Source organism: Aureococcus anophagefferens (assembly GCF_000186865.1).
Source record: "Aureococcus anophagefferens unplaced genomic scaffold AURANscaffold_60, whole genome shotgun sequence".
Classification (NCBI taxonomy): domain Eukaryota; class Pelagophyceae; order Pelagomonadales; family Pelagomonadaceae; genus Aureococcus; species Aureococcus anophagefferens.
In genome coordinates this window covers 26,479-46,016 of record NW_008705613.1, presented here as the reverse complement: position 1 = coordinate 46,016, position 19,538 = coordinate 26,479, and the positions used below count along the sequence as shown (strand labels likewise).

General features: G+C 53.6%; 6 protein-coding genes across 6 annotated transcripts; 3 read left to right on the top strand and 3 right to left on the bottom strand.

The window, feature by feature from the left end:
* Positions 1-589: 589 nt before the first annotated feature.
* AURANDRAFT_72721 (hypothetical protein) lies at positions 590-2,957 on the top strand (the record flags this gene model as incomplete). The annotated part of the gene is made up of 6 exons (XM_009043651.1): positions 590-685; positions 736-992; positions 1,050-1,478; positions 1,523-2,250; positions 2,628-2,682; positions 2,937-2,957. 6 exons carry the CDS (start codon positions 595-597, stop codon positions 2,955-2,957), a joined length of 1,581 nt encoding a protein of 526 aa, XP_009041899.1.
* A 676-nt stretch (positions 2,958-3,633) lies between these two features.
* On the bottom strand, positions 3,634-4,635 carry AURANDRAFT_68021 (hypothetical protein; the record flags this gene model as incomplete). The annotated part of the gene is made up of 2 exons (XM_009043626.1): positions 3,634-3,785; positions 4,281-4,635. The coding sequence occupies 2 exons, from the start codon at positions 4,633-4,635 to the stop codon at positions 3,634-3,636; spliced, it is 507 nt and encodes a 168-aa protein (XP_009041874.1).
* A 2,101-nt stretch (positions 4,636-6,736) lies between these two features.
* Positions 6,737-9,963, top strand: AURANDRAFT_72720 (hypothetical protein; the record flags this gene model as incomplete). The annotated part of the gene is made up of 5 exons (XM_009043652.1): positions 6,737-7,993; positions 8,028-8,190; positions 8,421-8,489; positions 9,062-9,476; positions 9,544-9,963. 5 exons carry the CDS (start codon positions 7,810-7,812, stop codon positions 9,961-9,963), a joined length of 1,251 nt encoding a protein of 416 aa, XP_009041900.1.
* Positions 9,964-10,971: 1,008 nt separating this feature from the next.
* Positions 10,972-13,702, bottom strand: AURANDRAFT_72719 (hypothetical protein; the record flags this gene model as incomplete). The annotated part of the gene is made up of 8 exons (XM_009043625.1): positions 10,972-11,180; positions 11,228-11,351; positions 11,577-11,714; positions 11,755-12,317; positions 12,387-12,426; positions 12,484-12,608; positions 12,692-12,922; positions 12,952-13,702. The coding sequence occupies 8 exons, from the start codon at positions 13,658-13,660 to the stop codon at positions 10,972-10,974; spliced, it is 2,139 nt and encodes a 712-aa protein (XP_009041873.1).
* A 24-nt stretch (positions 13,703-13,726) lies between these two features.
* On the top strand, positions 13,727-16,655 carry AURANDRAFT_39337 (hypothetical protein; the record flags this gene model as incomplete). The annotated part of the gene is made up of 4 exons (XM_009043653.1): positions 13,727-13,912; positions 13,971-14,207; positions 15,446-15,563; positions 15,922-16,655. 4 exons carry the CDS (start codon positions 13,735-13,737, stop codon positions 16,136-16,138), a joined length of 750 nt encoding a protein of 249 aa, XP_009041901.1.
* Positions 16,656-16,718: 63 nt separating this feature from the next.
* AURANDRAFT_68017 (hypothetical protein) lies at positions 16,719-17,708 on the bottom strand (the record flags this gene model as incomplete). The annotated part of the gene is made up of 1 exon (XM_009043624.1): positions 16,719-17,708. One exon carries the CDS (start codon positions 17,706-17,708, stop codon positions 16,719-16,721), a length of 990 nt encoding a protein of 329 aa, XP_009041872.1.
* Positions 17,709-19,538: the final 1,830 nt, after the last annotated feature.

Here is a 19,538-nt window from a genome sequence, read left to right as displayed (position 1 = left end):
CCTTCGGGTTCTTGCGGTCGAGGAGCCCTTGCGGCACGTGCAGGGTTACGTCTACCCCCTTGATCTGCATCCCCCATATTTCTGTTACGAGAAGAGATCCTTAAAGTGTTAGCCTGTTAAGCGAATTTTCCAAAGTTCCGCCGTAATTAGCTAATCTACCATGTAACGAAGGTAAAGAGTCTTGGGTCAGGATTAACGCTGTGGGCCCATAACCCTTGAGGGGAAATGGCAGTGTTCCTGACTTAGACTGAAAATGGAAAAGTGAGATGGGGCTGCTGAGCAGCCCTGATTCCCAACAGGAGAGGGTTACTCTATACTGTCTTAAAGTGGAATAGAAAGAGAGAAAGGGAAGGAAATTGGGAAAAGGAGGAAGGACCCCCATACTAAAGTGGGGACCTCAGTCTCATGAAGATATGAGACTGCAAGGTAGGGAGAAAAGGGAGAATAAGCACAGTGGGGCAGATACAGGAGAATCTTCCTCCTGAGTCGCATGATTTAACTTCACAGCGGTGTGACTTCGCGAAATTGGATATATTTATATTCACCGATCTTCAAGGGGTCTCACTGTCTTTGCTCGCTCAAAATCGCTCATCTATGGCAGAGGAGTCGAACCCCAGCAGGGAAATCGATGTCCATAGCGCCGACGCTGCATCCCCCGATGCGGCAATATCCAAACCAATAGCTCGCATGCCGTGGCGTCTACGCACGACGGAACACACATTACCCCGAGCATAGGTCCTAACAAGAGTGAGTTCGACGCAAAGATTGTGGCCCTGAATGACGAAGTGCAGGATTTCAATGAGCGACTCTCGGAGGTTGATGCAAAGATCGCGGAAGCCAAGAGTTCGGGCGGTGATCAGTCAGAAGAGCTTCGTGAGGCACGCACAACTATGAAATCATTACGTGAAAGGAAAGACACCATAATGCGTGATCGTGCTGAGATAGCCGCCCTGCAGAAGTCCGCTAAGGCTTCGCTAGATTCGAAAATAACGGTCATTTCAGTGTGGCCATATTTCAAGCTACGAGAATGATCACGCGTGCATTACTAGGCTGGTCGATCTCTTCGAGCGGAGCTCAAATACACATCACCTGACGAGATTGATAAACGAATCGCAGAGCTTGAGATGAGGCAGTCAACTACTTCCATGTCGCTAAAAGAAGAGAAGGTCCTGCTCAAGGAGATAGATCAGCTTAAGCAATCCAAGAAGTTGGTGACTCATCTTGCTGCAAACAACGATTCAATATCCTCGGAGCGGAAGAACTCTCAAACTATATCTGAGCAACTGACTTCGAAAAATGCTGAGCTAGATGTTCTCAAGAAAAAAATTGAAGAGCAAAAAGAAATACTTGAGACACTGAACGAGGCTAATTCTGAGCGGCGTGCTGTGCTGCCGGCACTCTTCAAAGATAAGGATGCCCTACGAAAGGATAAACAAGCTAAAGTCGACGCGATTAAGTCCTTGCGGGCAGATTTTCGCGTACTTGAAAATGAATTCCGCGACTTTTGCGGCGCATTGATCAGAGTGACGTTTTTAATGCACTTGCACATTTAGGCGCGCACCAGCGTGAAGTCCGTCGTGTTCGCAATGAAGCTCGCAAAGCAGAGGATGAAGCCCGCCGCGCCGAACTCGAGAAGAGGCGAAAAGAAGCCGAAGCGGAGGAACTTAAGCGTGTGCCGTTTGAGGAAGAGATGGAGCTTTGCTCTTACCTGGCCAACTATCTTGAAATCACATACTGCAAAGATGTCCAAAATCCAAAATCCGAGGCGGACAAGCCAACCGCGGCGGGGGAATTCGAGGGTCTTGTGCTATCAGGCAAGAATGCAGCCAAAGGTCACGAAGAAGATTACTTGAGCTTGAACAAGGCCACGGGTAAGAAAAAGGGTCGCGGTAAGAAAAAGGGTGGTCTCAAAGTTCATGAGAAGATTCTCTTGGTCCCCGAAACGATTGAGATCTTCGCTCTTCTTGGCCTTGAACCGCCATCGACTGTTTCCGGCGTTGTCGATGCTGTGAAACGCCTCACGGAGAAAAAGTTGTGGTTCTCTGAATTGGAACGTGGCGCAATGCCATCGATCCGTGACAAGCAAAAGGTTCAAGAGGCAAAGCAGCAACACGGGAAGCGCGATCGTGATGACAAAGACGTTGTTCCAGCTATGCACGCAACCCCCCAGGCCAAACTCAAAGGTACCGGCTTTAATGCTGCTGATCTTGCCAGTGCTGAAGATGCATTCCCGTCCCTTCCCGGTTTACCGTCAGCCCCTACAGAGAGCAAGGATTCCGAGAAATCAGCACAACCATCATCGGAGGCCACTACAAACTAGACAGGTAATCGGGTAAAACATCGACAAACCATCGACATGAAACGCCTGGAACGCATTCAAGCAGTCCAGGCCCACACGCCAACCTTGATCAACAAAAAAGCGACGTTACGACCAGGCAATCCAGGCCCATCTTTTTACCTTCATTATGCTTGCTTTTGGCGACTCAAGCCCTCGCTACTGCACATCCGGGTGTGCTATATTGCCGAGCCCGTAGGGCTGGGCCCGGGCGCAGGACTGGGGAGTAGGCACGGCAGTGGCGGACATGAGAAAGCTGCGGGTCTGAGTTCGCGACTTGTGCACGTTCTAGGGCGCGCTTAAGTGCCTCGGGTGCGGCGCAAATGTGGGAGATACGACGTATTCTGGTTCGTGGACCGCCTGCGGCCCCGGCGCCTGAGCAAAGCCTCCAGCCGCCGGCCGATTATTTTCGGGGACGTCGTGGGTTCCCTGGGGTTCCATCCGACGCAATGGGGCCCGGGCTTCTTCGGCTTGGTGAGGTTCTGCCGCCGGCTGCGGCCTACGGCCTACCAGCGCGGCCTACCATGTCAAAGATGTGCTCCAAGCGCGTGAACACTAAACTCCGGTCTAAAGCCCCCCCCCCCCCCCCCCCCAATTGTAGGGGCGTAAATTTGGGTTGTAAATTTAAACTCCGGTCTTTAACCCGGCTGCCGATGGCACCATGATTACTAAGAATCGCATCATGACGGTGCACTCAGTAAGGCTTTGCCAGAAATTGCATTTACGGCTGGTGGTTCTCTCCCAGCTCGCCACTTCCCCGGGGACCGGGGTGGTGCGGCTTATTTTTTTTAGTGCATATGGTTTCTACTTGGGTCCCGACTAACCTACTGTCACGGTGCGCTTCGTAATACGGATCAACAAAATTCGATTAGTGGATCACAAAACGCGTGCAAATCCGTTGGAATAAAGCTTCCGCGTGCACTTCTGATCTATTCCAACAATCCTAGAGCAAAGAAGTGGCTGAAGCGCCCTGCCCGATCCCATGTTGAAGTGCAAGTTGAACATACAGCTCATACTAACCCGCGGACGGAACGAGAACCTTTTAAGACGAAGCTATGGTTCGAGCGTCTTTATAGCCCCCAACCACGCGATAGTGCGGAATTATGCAACGATCCCAGCAGCTTCGTGCTCCGGTAGTGTGCGCCTGACGCACATGCGCAGACGCGAAGTGCTGCCGGTCGCGTGGTGACTCGAACCGTCCTTCGGGGGCTGGGATGGGGCGCGTTTGATCCCCTCGACCCCATTTTGATGTCTATCGACCTCTCGCAGCATCGGGGATCGTATATCACCATCCCCAGTCAATTCCCTTCAGTAGGGCTGGGTTGGTCGGTCGTCGTCGCCGCCGTCGTCGCCGCCGTCGCCGCCGCCGCCGCCGCCGCCGCCGCCGCTGCCGCCGCCGTCGTCGTCACGCGCGCGTGGAAATTCGAACCCACAATCAAGGGCAGCGGACCTCCGGAAATAGCATCTCAATTCCACCCGGGAAGGGCGAATTCGTACACAAACCACACGAAACGACCGTCGACCGAGGGGCTGCCCCGTTCGACGTGAAGATCGCGACGATCCTTCGGAGTAACGCGACGCGCGCACGATGTCATTGACGCTGAGACGCACTGTACCGTTACTCCGAAGGATAAGCGATTCTAGACCCGCCCTCGGGGCCCCGATCGCAGCCCATAACTTGCGCAGCGGCGCTTCAACGCGATTCAATTCAGCGTCCGTGGGTTAGTATGTGTACAGCCCTATGTTGACTCATTCGGAAGTTATTTGTGGCCGCCAGAAGCCGCCACAAGGCAGTGTGTGGGCCGCAGGGCTTCATGAGGAGTCAGGAGAACGGATGGAGCTGCTTCTCCGGTGATGTTGGTCGCCGTAACGGCCCGGAATGTTGGTTTTAAGTTGATCCTTTGCAAATGAAGCGCACAGTAGGTTAGTCGGGACTAGTACTAACCGGTCGTCACGGGCCCAGCCAGGCCAAAAAACGCGATGTCACTTTCCGCGACGAATCGGGACGAACCCCGTACGCCTAAATACATTTCGGAGACTCTGAATTCATTTTCGACGTCCTTGGTGCCGTGTAAGACGACCTCGCGGAAGCGCGCGCGTGCACGCGCGGCCGAAAATATTAAAAAAATAAAATAAAATACACCGTCGACGAGCTGTGGTACGGCCCCGGTACCGCCGCCTTTCGTGCCGGAATGCCCGGGGACGTGTCCGGGCGCCGGGTCGTGGACAAGGGCGGCTGATTGTGGACACAGGCGTCTAAAATGCGAGGTTTTCTTCAAAGTTTGTCGTCGCTTCGGCATCTTGATGGATTTTTAGCCATCTTTTTTCCAACGACGGGCTGCCTCGACACGCTGCGGCGCCCCTCGGTGGCCGAAAGCGCTGGGTCTTGCGCCTGCGCCACGCGCGCAAGCTGCCGCGTGGCTGTCCGATCCGCAGGCCATCGTGTGACGCCGCGAACACGGTTGCACGGGCCGCTCTGGGCGTGGAAACGGTCTCTCTGGGCACACGGTCGTCGGCGGCGCGGCTGTGCAGCGGCCTCGTGGGTGTGGCGCCGCGCCCAGAACGGTCGAGGCCCTTGGCATGATGTGTGGTCCCGAGCTCGAGTAGCACAACCGTCAACACGGGCCCGTGGCGGCGGCCATCCGGCTCCTTTACGGCGTGCTCGTCGAGGAGCAGCTCGAGCACCGCCAAGCTCATCGACGTCGTCGTGCGGGACCCCATCAGGCTGTACTACGCCTCCGTGGGGTCGCCCAGGGGCCCGGCGCCGAAGGGCTACGGCAGCGGCCAGCCCTACGGCCGGGCGGGCCCGACGACCATGCGCGACCACGGCGCGGCCGCGACCGGCGAGGACGACTGGCGTACACCACCCGTCGCACGCGCCTTCCACACGCCTCCGGGGGGTCTAGGGTGCGTCTACGCGCCTCGGTGGGGCGTTAACGTACGCGTAAAGTGACCTCGCGGATTTCGCCTGTTCTGGCCTGGTTGGGCCTGCGACGACCGTAACATCCAAAGGCTGGGTTTGACTGACTTAAACTGCCCTTAGCCTGCTGCCGCGCTCCGCGAAGCGGCGTCCCGGGCCCTGCGCGGCCTCGGGCCGAGGTAGGCCGCCGGGTAAGTCGTCGAGTCCTAAAGTAAGCCTTCAGGTAAGTCGTTTTGGCCGAATGTAAGTCGTAAGTAACGGGTCAGGTAAGCCGTTACGTCGAGCCCCGGTTTCTAGCCACGGTGCGAGACACAGCTGTCGCGTCCGGCCTATTTGGAGGGGCCTCGGGGCAGCCTCGGGGTGCGGGGTGGGTGGTCGACACAAAGGGGGTGCGAGGGGGGCACAGTGGGAGTGCGACGGGCGCCGGCGGGGCCGGCGGAGCCAGCGGCATTGGGACTGGGGATCCGCTTTGCCGTCCGAGTCTTTCAGGATGGGCAAGTTGATCCTCATGCTGAGCCGATCTGCCTCGTCTGTCTTTCGCCGGGTTGTCATTTATGTCCATATACTTCATACTTCTAGGCTTCATGCCTTTCAGTAGCCGCTGATAAAGCGGGCGGTCCTCTGTTCTAGTTCGCGTTGTAGAACGATCAACTGCTCGCTCAGTGCTATTGCAGTGCTGCTGTCCTTCGATGAAGTTCGTGCCGCTATTTCTTTTTTTTGTCTGGTCTCGGCTCGCTCGGCCTTTGGAGCTCACGAAACTAAGATGGACGACCTTGTCGATCACCCTCCGTCGCGGGCTGGTGCGGCGCCACCTTCGTCGTCGCAGGGTGACGGCGGGATACCTGGGCGCCCTCAGCGTCCTATCTCCCCGGCCCTTGCCCACGCGCGACGGTTCGAGTAAGGCGCGGCCTCGTCGCGTTGGCGGGTTCGGTCTAGTCATGGCCGCACGCTACGGCCGGCCGCGGGGTCGGCTTGCTGGCCTTTCGACGAGGGTTCCATACTCATGCCAGGCCCGCAACCTGCTGATCAGCACTACACATGAAATGTGGAGGCCGCTAGACCAGGCAGCTGATATCGCGTCACGGCCTGCTGCAAGAGGCGCTTTCTTGATAATGCCTTCGTGTTATCGGTGGACAAATCGTACATGGTGCACAAATTGAATGCTACGGGCTGGTCTAGATGCAATGGTGGATTGCTCCGAACGAGCTGCTCAAGTAACCAGACCGCGGCTTCTAGATCGCACATGTTAAGCGCGCACACAGCCAGATTATTGGTGCATTTTGATGACAGCTGATGGCCGCCGACAATTGAGCATCTATCTGCAGACTCTGGAATTAAGGCCGAAATATCTTGAGCCGGAGAGGCGAACGTCACGTTACGATACACTTCTCTTGATGCCCAATCGAATAATCTGGATGCCAAGCAACACCTGCCGCCAGCAAATGCCACCAACGCTGCTTGAATGAAGGGGTTATACGGAAGGGAAAATGGCCATGTTGAGGAGGTAGTGGAGATGGCAGATTTCGAAGTCATGCTGAAATTAAACATCGATGACGAGTGTTCCTTCAAGTAATTGTGGGCCAAACAGAACCATTTCTGGGCGCATTCAAAAGAAGTTTCAGCACTGCCGATGCTACCAACATGTAAGAATAGAAACCCAGCGAAAGAGTCAAGATGCGCACAACACAATGCAGATAGTCCACTCACAACAGAACTGGTTTGCAGGGCCATCAAAGTTGCGACCGCATTGCGGCGCGCGTGTACAACCTCAGAAATCGCCAGGCGCATGTTATTTGCCATGAAGTGCTCATTTGCAAGGGTTAGATGGAGAAACCAGCGTCGAAAAGTATCAATGTCTTGTAATCCCAGCAATTCGTTCAGTCTAGAGTCGCACGCCTGGCTATTTGCCGAGAGTGTAGTTGTAGCCGGGCGGACTCTCATTTGATACTATAGTCCAATCCAAATGACACTGCTGTAAGCAGCAACAAGTCATCCCACAGCCCTGTACTGGCTCCACTGTCACCGGATGTTTGCGCTACAGGGAGGATTCCTAGTTAACAACATGTTGAAGACAGCGTGCGCGCGCCTCAAAGCCGGTCGACGATGGGGCAGCCCCGTTTAGGACTTGTTAATAGCATCATAATCTAGCTCGGTTTTAAGGCATCGCCACTAATTCGACGTTCGTGTCGAGATCGGGCCGCTCCAGCGACGAAATCGGCGGTCGGCAGCATCTCGCTGAAATCGGCGCCTGAGAGGCTGTCGGTGTTCCAGCGCAAGATCGTGCTCGCCGCCGGTCAAATTGTGCCCGCGCTCGGGTCCCGGACCGGTGAGGACGGCTCGACCGCCCGAGCGCCGCGCGGCGACCGCAGTCCGCCGCGCCGACTCGCTGGAGGCAGCCCGAGACGACGAACGAGTCCCGCACGGGGCGTGTGGTCCGTCCGCGCGCGCATCACCAAATTGGACGCTTTTAAGCATTGGACAGCACCTTTCGGTCCAGAACCTAGCTCCAATTTAATGGATCGCCACTACCTCGACGTTCTACTCGACGCAAAGCATGTACGCGCTCACCGCTCGAGACCGCCCTCGTCGAGAGTGCATGGATGACCGTTTTTTGCGCGAATCGAGTCAATCCAAAGCAATGTTTCGCTTCCCAGCGTCGTTACGACGCAGCTGCGACTGGTGGTACGCAAATCTAGCGACACAGACCGGCTTTTGCTGTTTTTTGAACTTCAACCTGGGTTTGTTGTACTGCAACATCGATGTTGAACCTAGACCGCCCGCCGACTTTCTGGCGCATTAAGGGCGTAATTGACGGGCTGCGGGGCTCTAGAGGGCGCGGACGTGGGCGCCTCGTGGTCGCTGGCCGACGGGAAAGACCGGGAGAGGGGACCAAGCCGGGCCAAAATCAGCCTGTCGATGACCAAAAATCCTCCCTGTAGATCTGCCGGCAAGGCCGAAAACAACCATAGGGCTGGGCGCGCCCATAGAAGTATTTATTTATTATTTGTGGCCGCCGGCCGTAGTATGTCATAGAGGTCCTCCGTCGACCACGCGCGCGCGGGTCGACCGCCGAACTGAAATGTTGGCAAAATCGTTGAATTACCGCCCCCGCCAGGCGCGTGCATTGAGTTAGCGCGCTAATCGTATCATTTGAGACACTTTCAGGGTGTGGGGTCGCCGGTTCGGGTTGGGAGTCGCAATTAAATGTTCAACGAAACGAATACTTGAAGGGAAGTATCACCTTGGGTTATTCGTTTTCAGAGTTTGTTTTCGGCCTTGTCTGCCGGCACACTGCCGGCACAAGATACACTCGGCAGGGGGTAGAATTTTATTCCGGTCTCTAGCCTCCCTTTAGGCCCCACTCGACCCGACTAATATCCCGGCGCGGCTAGCTCTCCCACCGACTCGAAGACGACGCGCGCCGCCTCGCGGACCGCGCCTGTAAAGGGAATAAAGCCTTCACTGTATACTAGAAAGGTAGATATTTACACTGCCCTAGCCAACCGGCGGGGATCTAGTAACACTAAGCAGTGAGCTGCAATCGCGCTCCCAGGCTCCTCGGTCACTAAAAATGTGCAAGAGAAAGAAAGAAGAAGATACCGCGGGTAGATACAATACTAGCATGATAGTAGTAGAATAGTAGTAGAGTAGCGTACTGTACCGCACCCGCGTATCCTCGTACAAAAGATACAAATGGGCAACTAGGCTGGCATATATCCACTGCACTGTGAACCTCAAGCTAGTAAGAGAAGCATACCTTGAAGGGACAATTCCCGCTACACGCCGCCCTCGCCACCCTCACGCAGGCGCCGGGCGAGAGACCGCGGTATGTCAACCCCCCAAAGGACGCCCTGGGGTTGTGGCTCTCGGGTACAAACGGGCAGGCGTCGCCAGGAGGCCACCGGTCTTATCGGCAAGCACCCCAAGTTGAGGGTTGAAGGCAAATTGACCCCCATGTGGTTGGCCTTTTATCTTACTGCTGAAGCAAAGACTAAGACCTTCTCCCCGCGCAATGAGTCTCATCACCTGGACATGGATAATCTGCTGGATCATACTATCGATCAAATAGGCAAATATGTCACTGAAACTGCATGGGAACGCGCAAGCGGGGATAAGTCTGCGTTTATGCACAAGATGATTAGATCATGCCTAGTAATAAATCTTGCCGTCCTAAACCCGATCAGACATGATAAGCGCTTTTTCCCGAATCCTTCCAATACGGTCGACAAAAAAGCATCGCGGATGGAAAATGGAAAACCTTCCTGCTCCACGTAAGGGTTGTGGGCAGGCAACGAGCGTGTCTGAAGATGAGCATGGCGCGATCGTTGATGTGAATGATGAAGAAACCACGCGCGTTCCGGCTGCCCCCGATCTGGTCAATGTGCAGGATAATCGATTAAGTTCTGTGGATGTTGATGAGGAACAAGATATGATCGCACGTCTTCTACAGACGGAGGCAGGAGAAGAGACGGCCGATGTGGAAGTCATAAACAGCAGTGACCGATTGGGCGCAGACGAAGCTTCATTCAAGGTTTGGAGCGCCTACCAGCGCTGGCGTGTCACCAAGATTCGCCTCGGAGGTATCCTTCTCAATCAGGAGACCGTCACAAAAGATTCACAAATTTTTACGTTCCCGCTAGCGAGTAGCATCTACTCCACGGTCCTCGGCGAATCCATGAGATCAAGATCACTGACACACGACAGTTGAACTCACATGTGCATGAACTGATTGGGAACTAGTCTTCACTACATCTGTGTGGTGGGGGGCGTGGAGGGGGATTTTGGATGGCCCACTCCGCATGCGCGTGCCTAAGTTGGCGTTGTACAGCGCCGTAGTGGCGTGACTAGAGCGTTTTGCTAGTAGAGAGCCTGAGATAGAGAGGTTTCTACCCTCATCCTAGTTACCCCACTGCGCTCCTACTGTGTATCCTGCTAGTATTTCTTCCCTTCCTTAATCCATTCCAATCCAGTTTCAAGTCTTATAGACAGCGAACCATAAGCAAAACTAACCCCTGGCGGAATAAACTTCACAATCTATGATGAACCTTGGGACACTGATGGCTCGGAGCGCACAGCTAAAAGGAGATGCAGACCTTTAAACGAATGGCTCGCATCGTTTATGATATATACGTGGGGCAATTATAATCACTACGGCTCATTAATTTGATCAGCAGTTTGCCCTGAAAACCGCATTTTGCGACTTTCAGGGAGCTTGAAGGGCAGTTTGACGAGGCAGGCGGCGGCGTTGCAGTTTGCTCTGAAAACAGCATTTTGCTAACTTGAGGGAGCTTAAAGGGCAATTTACTAGGGGTGAGCAGTTGGGGAAATCGAAATCGTAAAATCGTAAGGGGTTTGGGGTATTTCGGGTCCGCGGAAGGTTCTGGAAGGGTTCTGGAGGGCTTCTGGAGGGCTTCTGGCACGTGGTTCGGGGCGGGTCGCGCCCCCTAAGGCGTGGGCGGCGCGTCAGAGGTCCCCCGCAAGGCGTGAGCGGCGGTGTTGAGGTCCCTTTTGAAGGGCAAGCGGCTGTGTTGAGGTCCCTTTTGAAGGGCAAGCGGCTGTGTTGAGGTCCCTGTTGACGTGCAAGGTTTGAGGTTGAAGTCTAAGTTGAAGCGGCGTTTAACATATCCCGCCGGCGGGATATGTTAGGAGGGGACTTAGATTCTTTACAGGTGGGCCGGGAGCCTTCGCCAACGCCCCCCCCGACGGTCGCGAAGCCCTAATGGAACCCACCACCGACTCTCGCCACGGCCCCTGGCGCGAGAAATAGGAGGCGCTTTACTTTGCAAAGTGGCACGGAGGAGCACGGGTGGAACAGGCACCGTGCCCGGAAGTCAACAGCGGCCAGTATTGCTTCTGCTGCCACAAGGATAACAATTACGATGGTGTTCTCTGTCCTGTTGGGGAGTGGCCAGTAGAGCTTGCAGCCTGTATAGTTCCGGGGGCGTGATTTTGCTCGAAGGCCTTCTTGCTACTGCGGGAATTCGCAAGAGCATCTTGCTTGTCATGAGAGCTGGCGGCAAGCCCAAAGGTGGCAATGTGCGCTCGCTTTGTTTGCATCGCAAGTTGTTCAGTAAGAATTTTAAGTCTATAAAGGATCTAAGTGACACGAGGGCGCGGCTTCAAAGACACTGGCTGGTGCTCATCTTGAGCTTCATTAAGCATCATCTGTAGAGTAGACGAATTACCACTGCTTGGAATCTCGGCGTAAGAATCCGCTCCAATGATGCCTAGCTGTAGTTGCAGAGCAGCAGCGTGTTTCTTAGCGCTTCGAGCGCAGCTCAAGAGTCGTGCTAGTGATTCAGTTTTAAACTCATCACTTACCAGTTTCCGGCTCATTGCGTAGAGTCTACCTTTCAATGCACTGATCTCAGCATGAAGGAGTGGTATGAGCTCCCTATCGAAAACAAGGCCTGCGAGTCGACGATGGAGGTTTCGCTGGCTTTTAATCAACCATCCAACCTACAAGCACACACTTAAGTAGAGACTGTGAGATTCCCACCTTATGTGCGAGATAGCAGCTACTAGCATCACGATCGGGCGCGCGTGGGTGTGATTTTTGCACAAGAGGCATCTCACGCGAATCACCCACTATTGTACAACAGTCAGTCTCCGTTTTTTGTAAGACTTTCCGAACATGATGAAGGTCCGTTTCAAGCATTTCAGCTTTAGTCGCTTCCAGCTGAAGGCTTGTATTCTGGCGTTTTATATTTTGAAGACGAGCGGCGGCCACTACTTCGCGTATCATTGCCGCGCTTAGAGCTTCTGTTGTGCCTCTAGACGCTTGCAGTATTTGCGCGGACTCAACCTGGACACCTCGTAGTGACTGCAATTCAGCTTCGTTTCTGTATGTTATCGACCGCAATCTTGCTATTTCCCTGAGAGCGGAAGAAAGCCTGTCTCTCAGCAGGTTGATCTTGACTGATGTACAAACAAGAACATCAAATTGCGATCTGCCTCTATGTGGTGCTGTATCGCAGAAAATTTCTTCAGGGCTAATTGACTTCAGTGCCATTAGGTGATCAACTTTGAGCGCAAGCACGGCACATTCCGCATCACGAGCACCTTGTTTAAAAATTCGTTTAATTAACCAACAATGCGAGTTGAGATAAGTTAGAACCCTGAACGCAAGACGCTTCTGAGTAAGGATTCTAGTCTTCTGCAAGGTTATCGCCTGCCGGTAATTTACATCACCCGCAGTCTATATTCCTAAAGGGACACCTGCTCGCACCGCAAGTTCAGCCCGGAGGCGCTGCACAGCTAGTCCGTGGCCATCCTTCAATGCGGCGTACGAGTCTTTTATTACCTCAGATTCAAGGTGCTGAACTTCGGAGTTCCTCCTGTCGTTTTCGAAACCTATCCCATACGCGATGTACTTGAAACCAGAACTATCTGCACAGCTCATTCGCGTAAGAAATTCGATCCAACACAAGCAGCACATTGCTTGATTTTCTTTAGTCCGAGGTGTGCTCTCAACCATGGCCGACAGCAAGCTCCTGAATGCTCATCATGTAGGTCGGTGCAGAGTCTTAAGTCTAATCTATCTAAATACATTGATGAATTTACAGCAGAATACCCAGTCGCATACACATTTTTAAATTTGACTTCGCGGGGCTCAAACAAGGATTTCACCGAATGGAGGCTAGCTAGATTTCCGCGTGCAAGGTGACCTATGGGTTGATGCTAAGAACCCCAGAACCCCATTGGCACAGGTTGGAGCCAAGGCGGCCGAGAGACACTGACACAAGTGAGTGAACATCTTGAAGCGACGACTCGGAATGACAAGGTGGAAGTCCTGATTTGTGTTGTCCTTTTTTTGATTCCTGGCGATATTCATTAACCGATGGAATGATATCCACCAATTTCGCATCGCAACTCATCTTGATTGCTGCTGCTAATTCGAAGCAAATTGCAGCCTTGGCATCGCGTAGGAAATCAGAGAAGAAGCCAAAGGTCCTTTCAGGTGCAAGCACCGCCCCCAAGCTAGGTATAAACACAAAAAGAGGCGACAGTGGATCAGAAATCAAAGCATGCTTCAAATCACGGCCTCTGCGAACTCCTTTGTTGGATGGGCGTAACGCACAAGTCCATGCGTTCAAGAACAAGTGATCTGATGCACCGATTACGTGGGCATGTTGAGCTTGTCTAGCCAAGCAAATGACAAACTCGTGAAAGTATAAACGGCCCGAAACATCTGCATCGAACTGGTTGAAAAAAGTGTACGCTCCGATGCTGTTCAAACAGGCGCCGATACGATTGCAAAGCAAGGAATTGCCGCAAAGTTGACTGATTTCTACGAACCCACTATTGTCAGACTCTAGGGCTTGAAACACTATGCGAAGGCGTTGTCCATAACGCAGGGGTGCGCAATCTAGTATTCGTATAGCGCGTTCGACCGAACCGCGCATTTCCGTCCACTAGCTCACGAGGTTGCATGGAAACTGAACGGAACATTCGAGTTTTGCAACGGACTGGGGTGGTGATGCGCCCCGGTTTTTTAGCGCGCGGCTCCCTCGCGTCCGGCGCGATCATTGGGGTCCTGTCGCAATCTTTGCCCCAGCTCCTTAGCATGCCATGTCCCAACCTATGCTCCGGACGCGGATGGTGCGATAGTGGCGACCGGCGCTGTCAATGCTACGCAGGTTATACAGGCGCTGACTGTGGCTTCTCCCGCGTACCTGCGCAGTAAATCTACTGGCAACTGATCTACAACCCTAGGCTCGCTACGAACGTGTCCATCAGGGCCTGCATGGGCAGATGAGGCAGACGCTATCACGGAGTCAGACGTTGCGCACTCGTCGATCGAGTGCTCGCGGCGAGGCCTTTGCGAGACCTCTTCCGGTAAGTGTATATGCGCGGAGGGCTGGGAAGGCGCGGCTTGCGAACGAAAGAGTTGTCCCAACGAATGCTCACTGAATGGGAGATGCGTGTCCATGAAATATTTTGCAACAACTCGTGAGCCGGGCTTCGGCCTAAACTCGTACACATTTGAGACCGATGGGTCGATGCCGAGCGTACCAGCATATGAAAATGTCTGGGACGCAACGATGCTGTACGGTTGCCTGTGTGATGAGGGCTTTTATGGCTTTGATTGCAGCCTGCGGATGTGCCCAAGCGGTGATGACCCGATGACCTTGATGGGGCAGACTGAGAAGCAACACCTGACGTGCACGGCGGACGATGGGTCGGTCCTTCTGGGCTTCGGAGGCCACTGGACGACCGAAATTTCGGCTAGCAGTAGTGCAAACCAGATCAAGAGCAAGCTTGAGGCCCTCCCGACCATTGCTCAAGTAGGAGGTGCGGATGCCGTGGGCATCAGCCTCTCGGCACCGTCAACGGTGTGGTGCTCTAAAGATGGATCGACGACGACAACGATAGAATTCTTGCAGGACTTTGGTGACCAGCTCCCCCTTGTCCAAGCCAATGTGGGCGCCCTGGTACTGTCCACGGGAACGGCCTCGGTGTTGGCACAGAAGGCACGTGTTAGCTCGAAGGAAGACGCGGTTTGTTCCGGTCGGGGCATCTGTGATACAAGCCTTGGTAATTGTGACTGCAGTACACTTTCGACCTGCAGTACAAATTGCTGGACAACAAGCGACGGGTTTGGCAGGGAAGGGTCACGCGGCGACTGCGGAGCTGCACTTGTTGTAGTTGCCCACTGTGTCCGTACCTGCCCCATGTGTTGACCCGTCTAAAGAGAATATCTGGGGAATTATCATGCGACACACCACAGGTCAATGACTGCCCGGGTGAGGTACCATGCAGTGGCTTCGGGTACTGTGACTCGGTGACTTACACATGTAGCTGCCAGGATGGCTACTCTGGAGCGGACTGCAGCCTCATGACCTGTCCCAAAGGCCGATCTTGGTTCTCATACCCGACTGATGATGATTTTGCGCACCTTGCAATGACCGAGTGCAGTGACATGGGCAAATGCAACGTAGATTACGGCGAATGCGAATGTGCGCTGGGATTTGAGGGCGCAGCCTGCCAATATCTCTCCTGTCCCGGGGAAGCCCCGTGCAGCGACCATGGCGAGTGTCTAAGCATGAAACTTCTGGCGGAGGCTGCCACAGAGAACGGTGCGCCTATCAGAGCGTTCAGTATTCGTTTCAAGGGCAGGGGGGGGTATCTTTTCTGTCAGTTCTTATTTGGACCTACCACAGGTGTCAGGACCGACCTCACGTACGGAGCGACACCAAATGATGCGCTCCGCTGGGATTTTGAGGCAATCCGTGGCTGCAAATGCAACTCGGGCTATACGAACTACGACTGCTCTGGCCAGTTGTGTCCCTACGGCGACGACCCTCTGTCAGACTACTCGCAGTACAATGAGGTCCAACTTGTGACCTGCGATCTTGATGACGACACATCATCCATTGTTTACTTCACTTTTCGTGAGGAAGTCACCGAGCCGTTGAACCCAGCTACATTAACTCTTTCAGAGCTCGAAGTTGCGCTTGAGGCGCTAGACACAATCTGGGATGTCAAAATCAGTCTCTATGTTGTGGGCGGCGACGATGGCGGAAACTTTGTCTGCTCAACGTCCGGCACCGACATCCTCATTGAATTCTTTCGTCCCACTGGCGATCTTCCTCTCCTCGAGGCCTCAGATGCTGCATTCACCATCTCCGAGTCTGCGGCGGGTACTCCCGAGAGTCCACCGTAGTTGCGCTTGGCAGCGTGAACTCACCCTACTTGTAGGCACCAAAGAATGGGAAGAATGCTCTGGGCGCGGCCTATGCTCTCGAGAGACGGGAGTTTGTGCGTGCTTCTCCGGTTATGGATCTTCCGACGGCCAGAACAACCCCGGACCTTACGAGGACTGTGGGTACGTCCTGCCTGCGGTAGAAGCCATGGCGGAATTTGCGGGTGTAGTGGCCTAGCCACTGCACCCGTGTCTTGGCGACAACCTACCCTTGCTCGCAGAGATCTTGTGTAGCAAGCCTTGGCCTCGAATACGGCCCCGACGCTCATATAGCTCTGGAGAGAAGGTCGTAGTCGAGGAGCGGCCAGTCGGTGTCACAAGTAGCATGTTAAAGTAGACACCATGGTGGAATCTTGAGCCGGGAGCAGCCCATGTTAAGACAACTTCCTCGCCGATGCTTTCACCAACAATGGCATATAGGGCTACCCGATGGCGCCTGGCTTCGGAGAAAGCCACAGTCTAGAATCGAGCCTGGTGATATTCCCTGCCAGTGTTGGTCGCTTTCGACCGATGATCTTTCTGAGCGACTCGCAGCAAGGCCTAATGCGCGATATGGTCCACGGACCGAGCGCGGCGCCAGGTCTAGGAGCCGCAGCATCGGATGCCCGTGTCGGATACCGAGGTCGCGCTACAATAAAACGATGTCACGACCGAGGGTCAACAGCCGAGCAACTCTAATTCTACCGACCCGTGGTAATTTACCGATAAGTACCGATGCCCCCAGTCATTGTCTACGCACGTGGTATTAGCGTATCCAATCACCACACAGCTGGGCCCATGTGCTTGAGCTGGGAACGATGGAGGTCTAAGCGACAGTTTGTCTGCACGAGGGGGAAACGGCCGAAGTCGGAGGCGACGCGGTCAACGCAATTGGCCCTAAGGTCGGCCCAATTGGAAACGTGGAGGTGCATTTCTAGGCCGTCACCGTCTCCAAACTTGTCAAGCTCACCGCCGTCGTCGTGATGGAGTCGGAACCAAATAGGTGGCTGCCGTGTCATGTTGGATGCGAGAAAATGAAGTGTGATGTCTTCACACGTAGGCTTGTGGGTGGAGATATAATCTTTCGATGCCTGTGGTACATCTACAAAGTGTTCAATGATAGACCGCCGCAGGATCGATGTGGTTCCCGTGGCCATGTTGTAGAGATGCTTGCTTGTGTTCCTACCGTCAATACGAAATAGTGAGTCATTTAAGTAGCGCCCCGGCCCCTTGTCTGGATGAAAGTATCTTGCGACAGCACCGGGGCTCTTGTAAGCAATGGCCATACGCCCATTGACACCCACGACCGACTTAGGAAATAGCGCTGCGACGGCGGCAAATGCCCGCACTGCTCGTTCACCATATCTTACATCATCGTCCTGGAGCATCGTCAGGGGGCCCATATCTTCAGTAGCCAGATATCGGTTCAACAAGGTATTTTGCGCGTAAACTTGTGTCTTGACGACGATATCATTGCTCTTTGCGAGATTGATGCAGTTACCGAGGTATGGCGCTTTGAATTCGTTATTATTCCACTGTATCAGGATTGCATCCACAACATCAGTCATGGCTGCGTAGTGACAAACCGTATCTTTAAGTCGAGACACAGCCGCCGGGAGATAAGTGAGGATAGAGACAGAAACTCGGGGAGGCGTCTTCCGAGGTAGCCCCCGGAATCCTACACACGCCTTCGGTGGCGTACTCCATGCTCGCTCCTTATTGCGGCATTGACAATAGGAGTAGACGACTCTTGAGAGCTCTGTGTACATGTTTTTGTGTACATCCCCACTGTTGCGGGCCACAGCCGCTGCGTGTAAGGCATTGAACAAGAGCGAGATCATATTCATGATGACGGCGGCTTGGAAATCAACAAAATTTGGATGGAAGCGCCGAAATTCATAGCATTAAGTTTTTGATTGATTCTTTTACATCTACATCAGGTTCTGTCCATTTTCAAGGGGAGGCCGAGCTCAGTTTCAATTAAAGATGCCAGAATGAAGGCCGACGGACCGCGCTTGGATGGCGCAGCCACCTCAGCGGGGATGGAGGAGGGCAGGGTAGGGCGGGTGCTTCATTTGTGCCGAAGGAGGGTGGTGGGCGGGCCAAAAAATATAAGCCGCGCCACCCCGGACCCCGGGGAAGCGGCGAGCTGGGAGAGGACCACCACAACCAGCAGTTTTATTTAGCTGGATGATGATAGGTGGTCTAAACTCACTAACCCGTTACCGGAAACATATTGTACTGCCGTAAATGCAATTTCCGTCCACTTGGCCTTTCGTATGTTGCAGGGACGTAAATTTGGGGTCAGGATCATACACAGAACGAACCATGAATTATCCGAGAATCCGACAAAAGATCCCCGTGGCCGTTTATAATAATTTGACAGCTATGTCGGACGCCGAGGCGCCGGATATGGACGGTAAACTACAGGTTTATCGTCTAGAGAAGCGCAAGGGAGAAGTGGATGATGCCAATATCATCGCGGGCAAGCGCGTCCGTCCACAGGAAACGCATACTTGTATTGAATGTGTCTTATTGAGTATAGTATTTCTTTGGATTATGAGCACTCCAGTTTGAGATAGATGATCTCCGATGTTTGATGTTATCATTTCTGACCTATTTCAAACTCTAGAATTGAAGTTTCAATTCTGGGGGTGTAGAGAGTTTTCCTAGTTAGAGGATCCCGATCCTGAGAGTATCCCTAGTTAGGCTCCTCCTCTCCTCTCTTGTACTTTAATTCTCCACGGTTTATGCGTAAGGAGAGTTGCGAGGCTGAACCTGAAAAGGGAATTCCTCGTAGTCAGTGTAGTGAACTTGAAAAAGGGATCTACCTGAATTGAGTAGCTTCGTAATTCCCCATCATCCCCGTAATTTACATTACCCTGTTCCCTCACTATCGCGACGTCACACTATGGAGATGACACTGCACTACCCCGTAACGTTTACCTCAACGTTCCTTAGTACCCCAGTTTTGGGTATTTCTCTCTACGGGCTTCTTCAGAAACCTACAAGTACAAACGTGACGGAAAGGTACTATGTGGGGCCTACTATGTGAATTGATAATTTGTTGGACTCTGGCACATTAAGGGCGTAGTTTACGCGCTGCGGGGCTCTAAAGGGCGCGGACGTGGGCGCCACGTGGCCGTTGGCCGACGGGAAACGCCGGGACAGAGGCCCCAAGCCCGGCCAAAGTCAGCCTGTCGAAGACCATGTTGTAGTAGAAACACCTCGTCGAATTGAGGCAGACGCGCGCTTGCACCGTAAATTCACTATGAATCACGAATGGGTCGAGACTGTTGACGAGGATGAACGATTTCTTCCACTTATTCAGGGCGAAGCGTCACAAATATGTGATCACTTGTGGCTTGGATCCGAGGATAACGTCCGGGATCTCGTCTGGCTCAAGGTCAATAAAATAACGAGAATTGTGACAATCATGCCCCGTGCCATCTACCCAACTGACTCTGGACAGATGAGCGAAGCGCTCAAGTTTTGGTTTGCAGAAAACGTCGAAACCCTTTTCCTCGAGGCTCTTGATACGCCAACACAGCTCGTGCGAGATACTGATCACACCATAAGGCTCATATGTGCAAGTACTT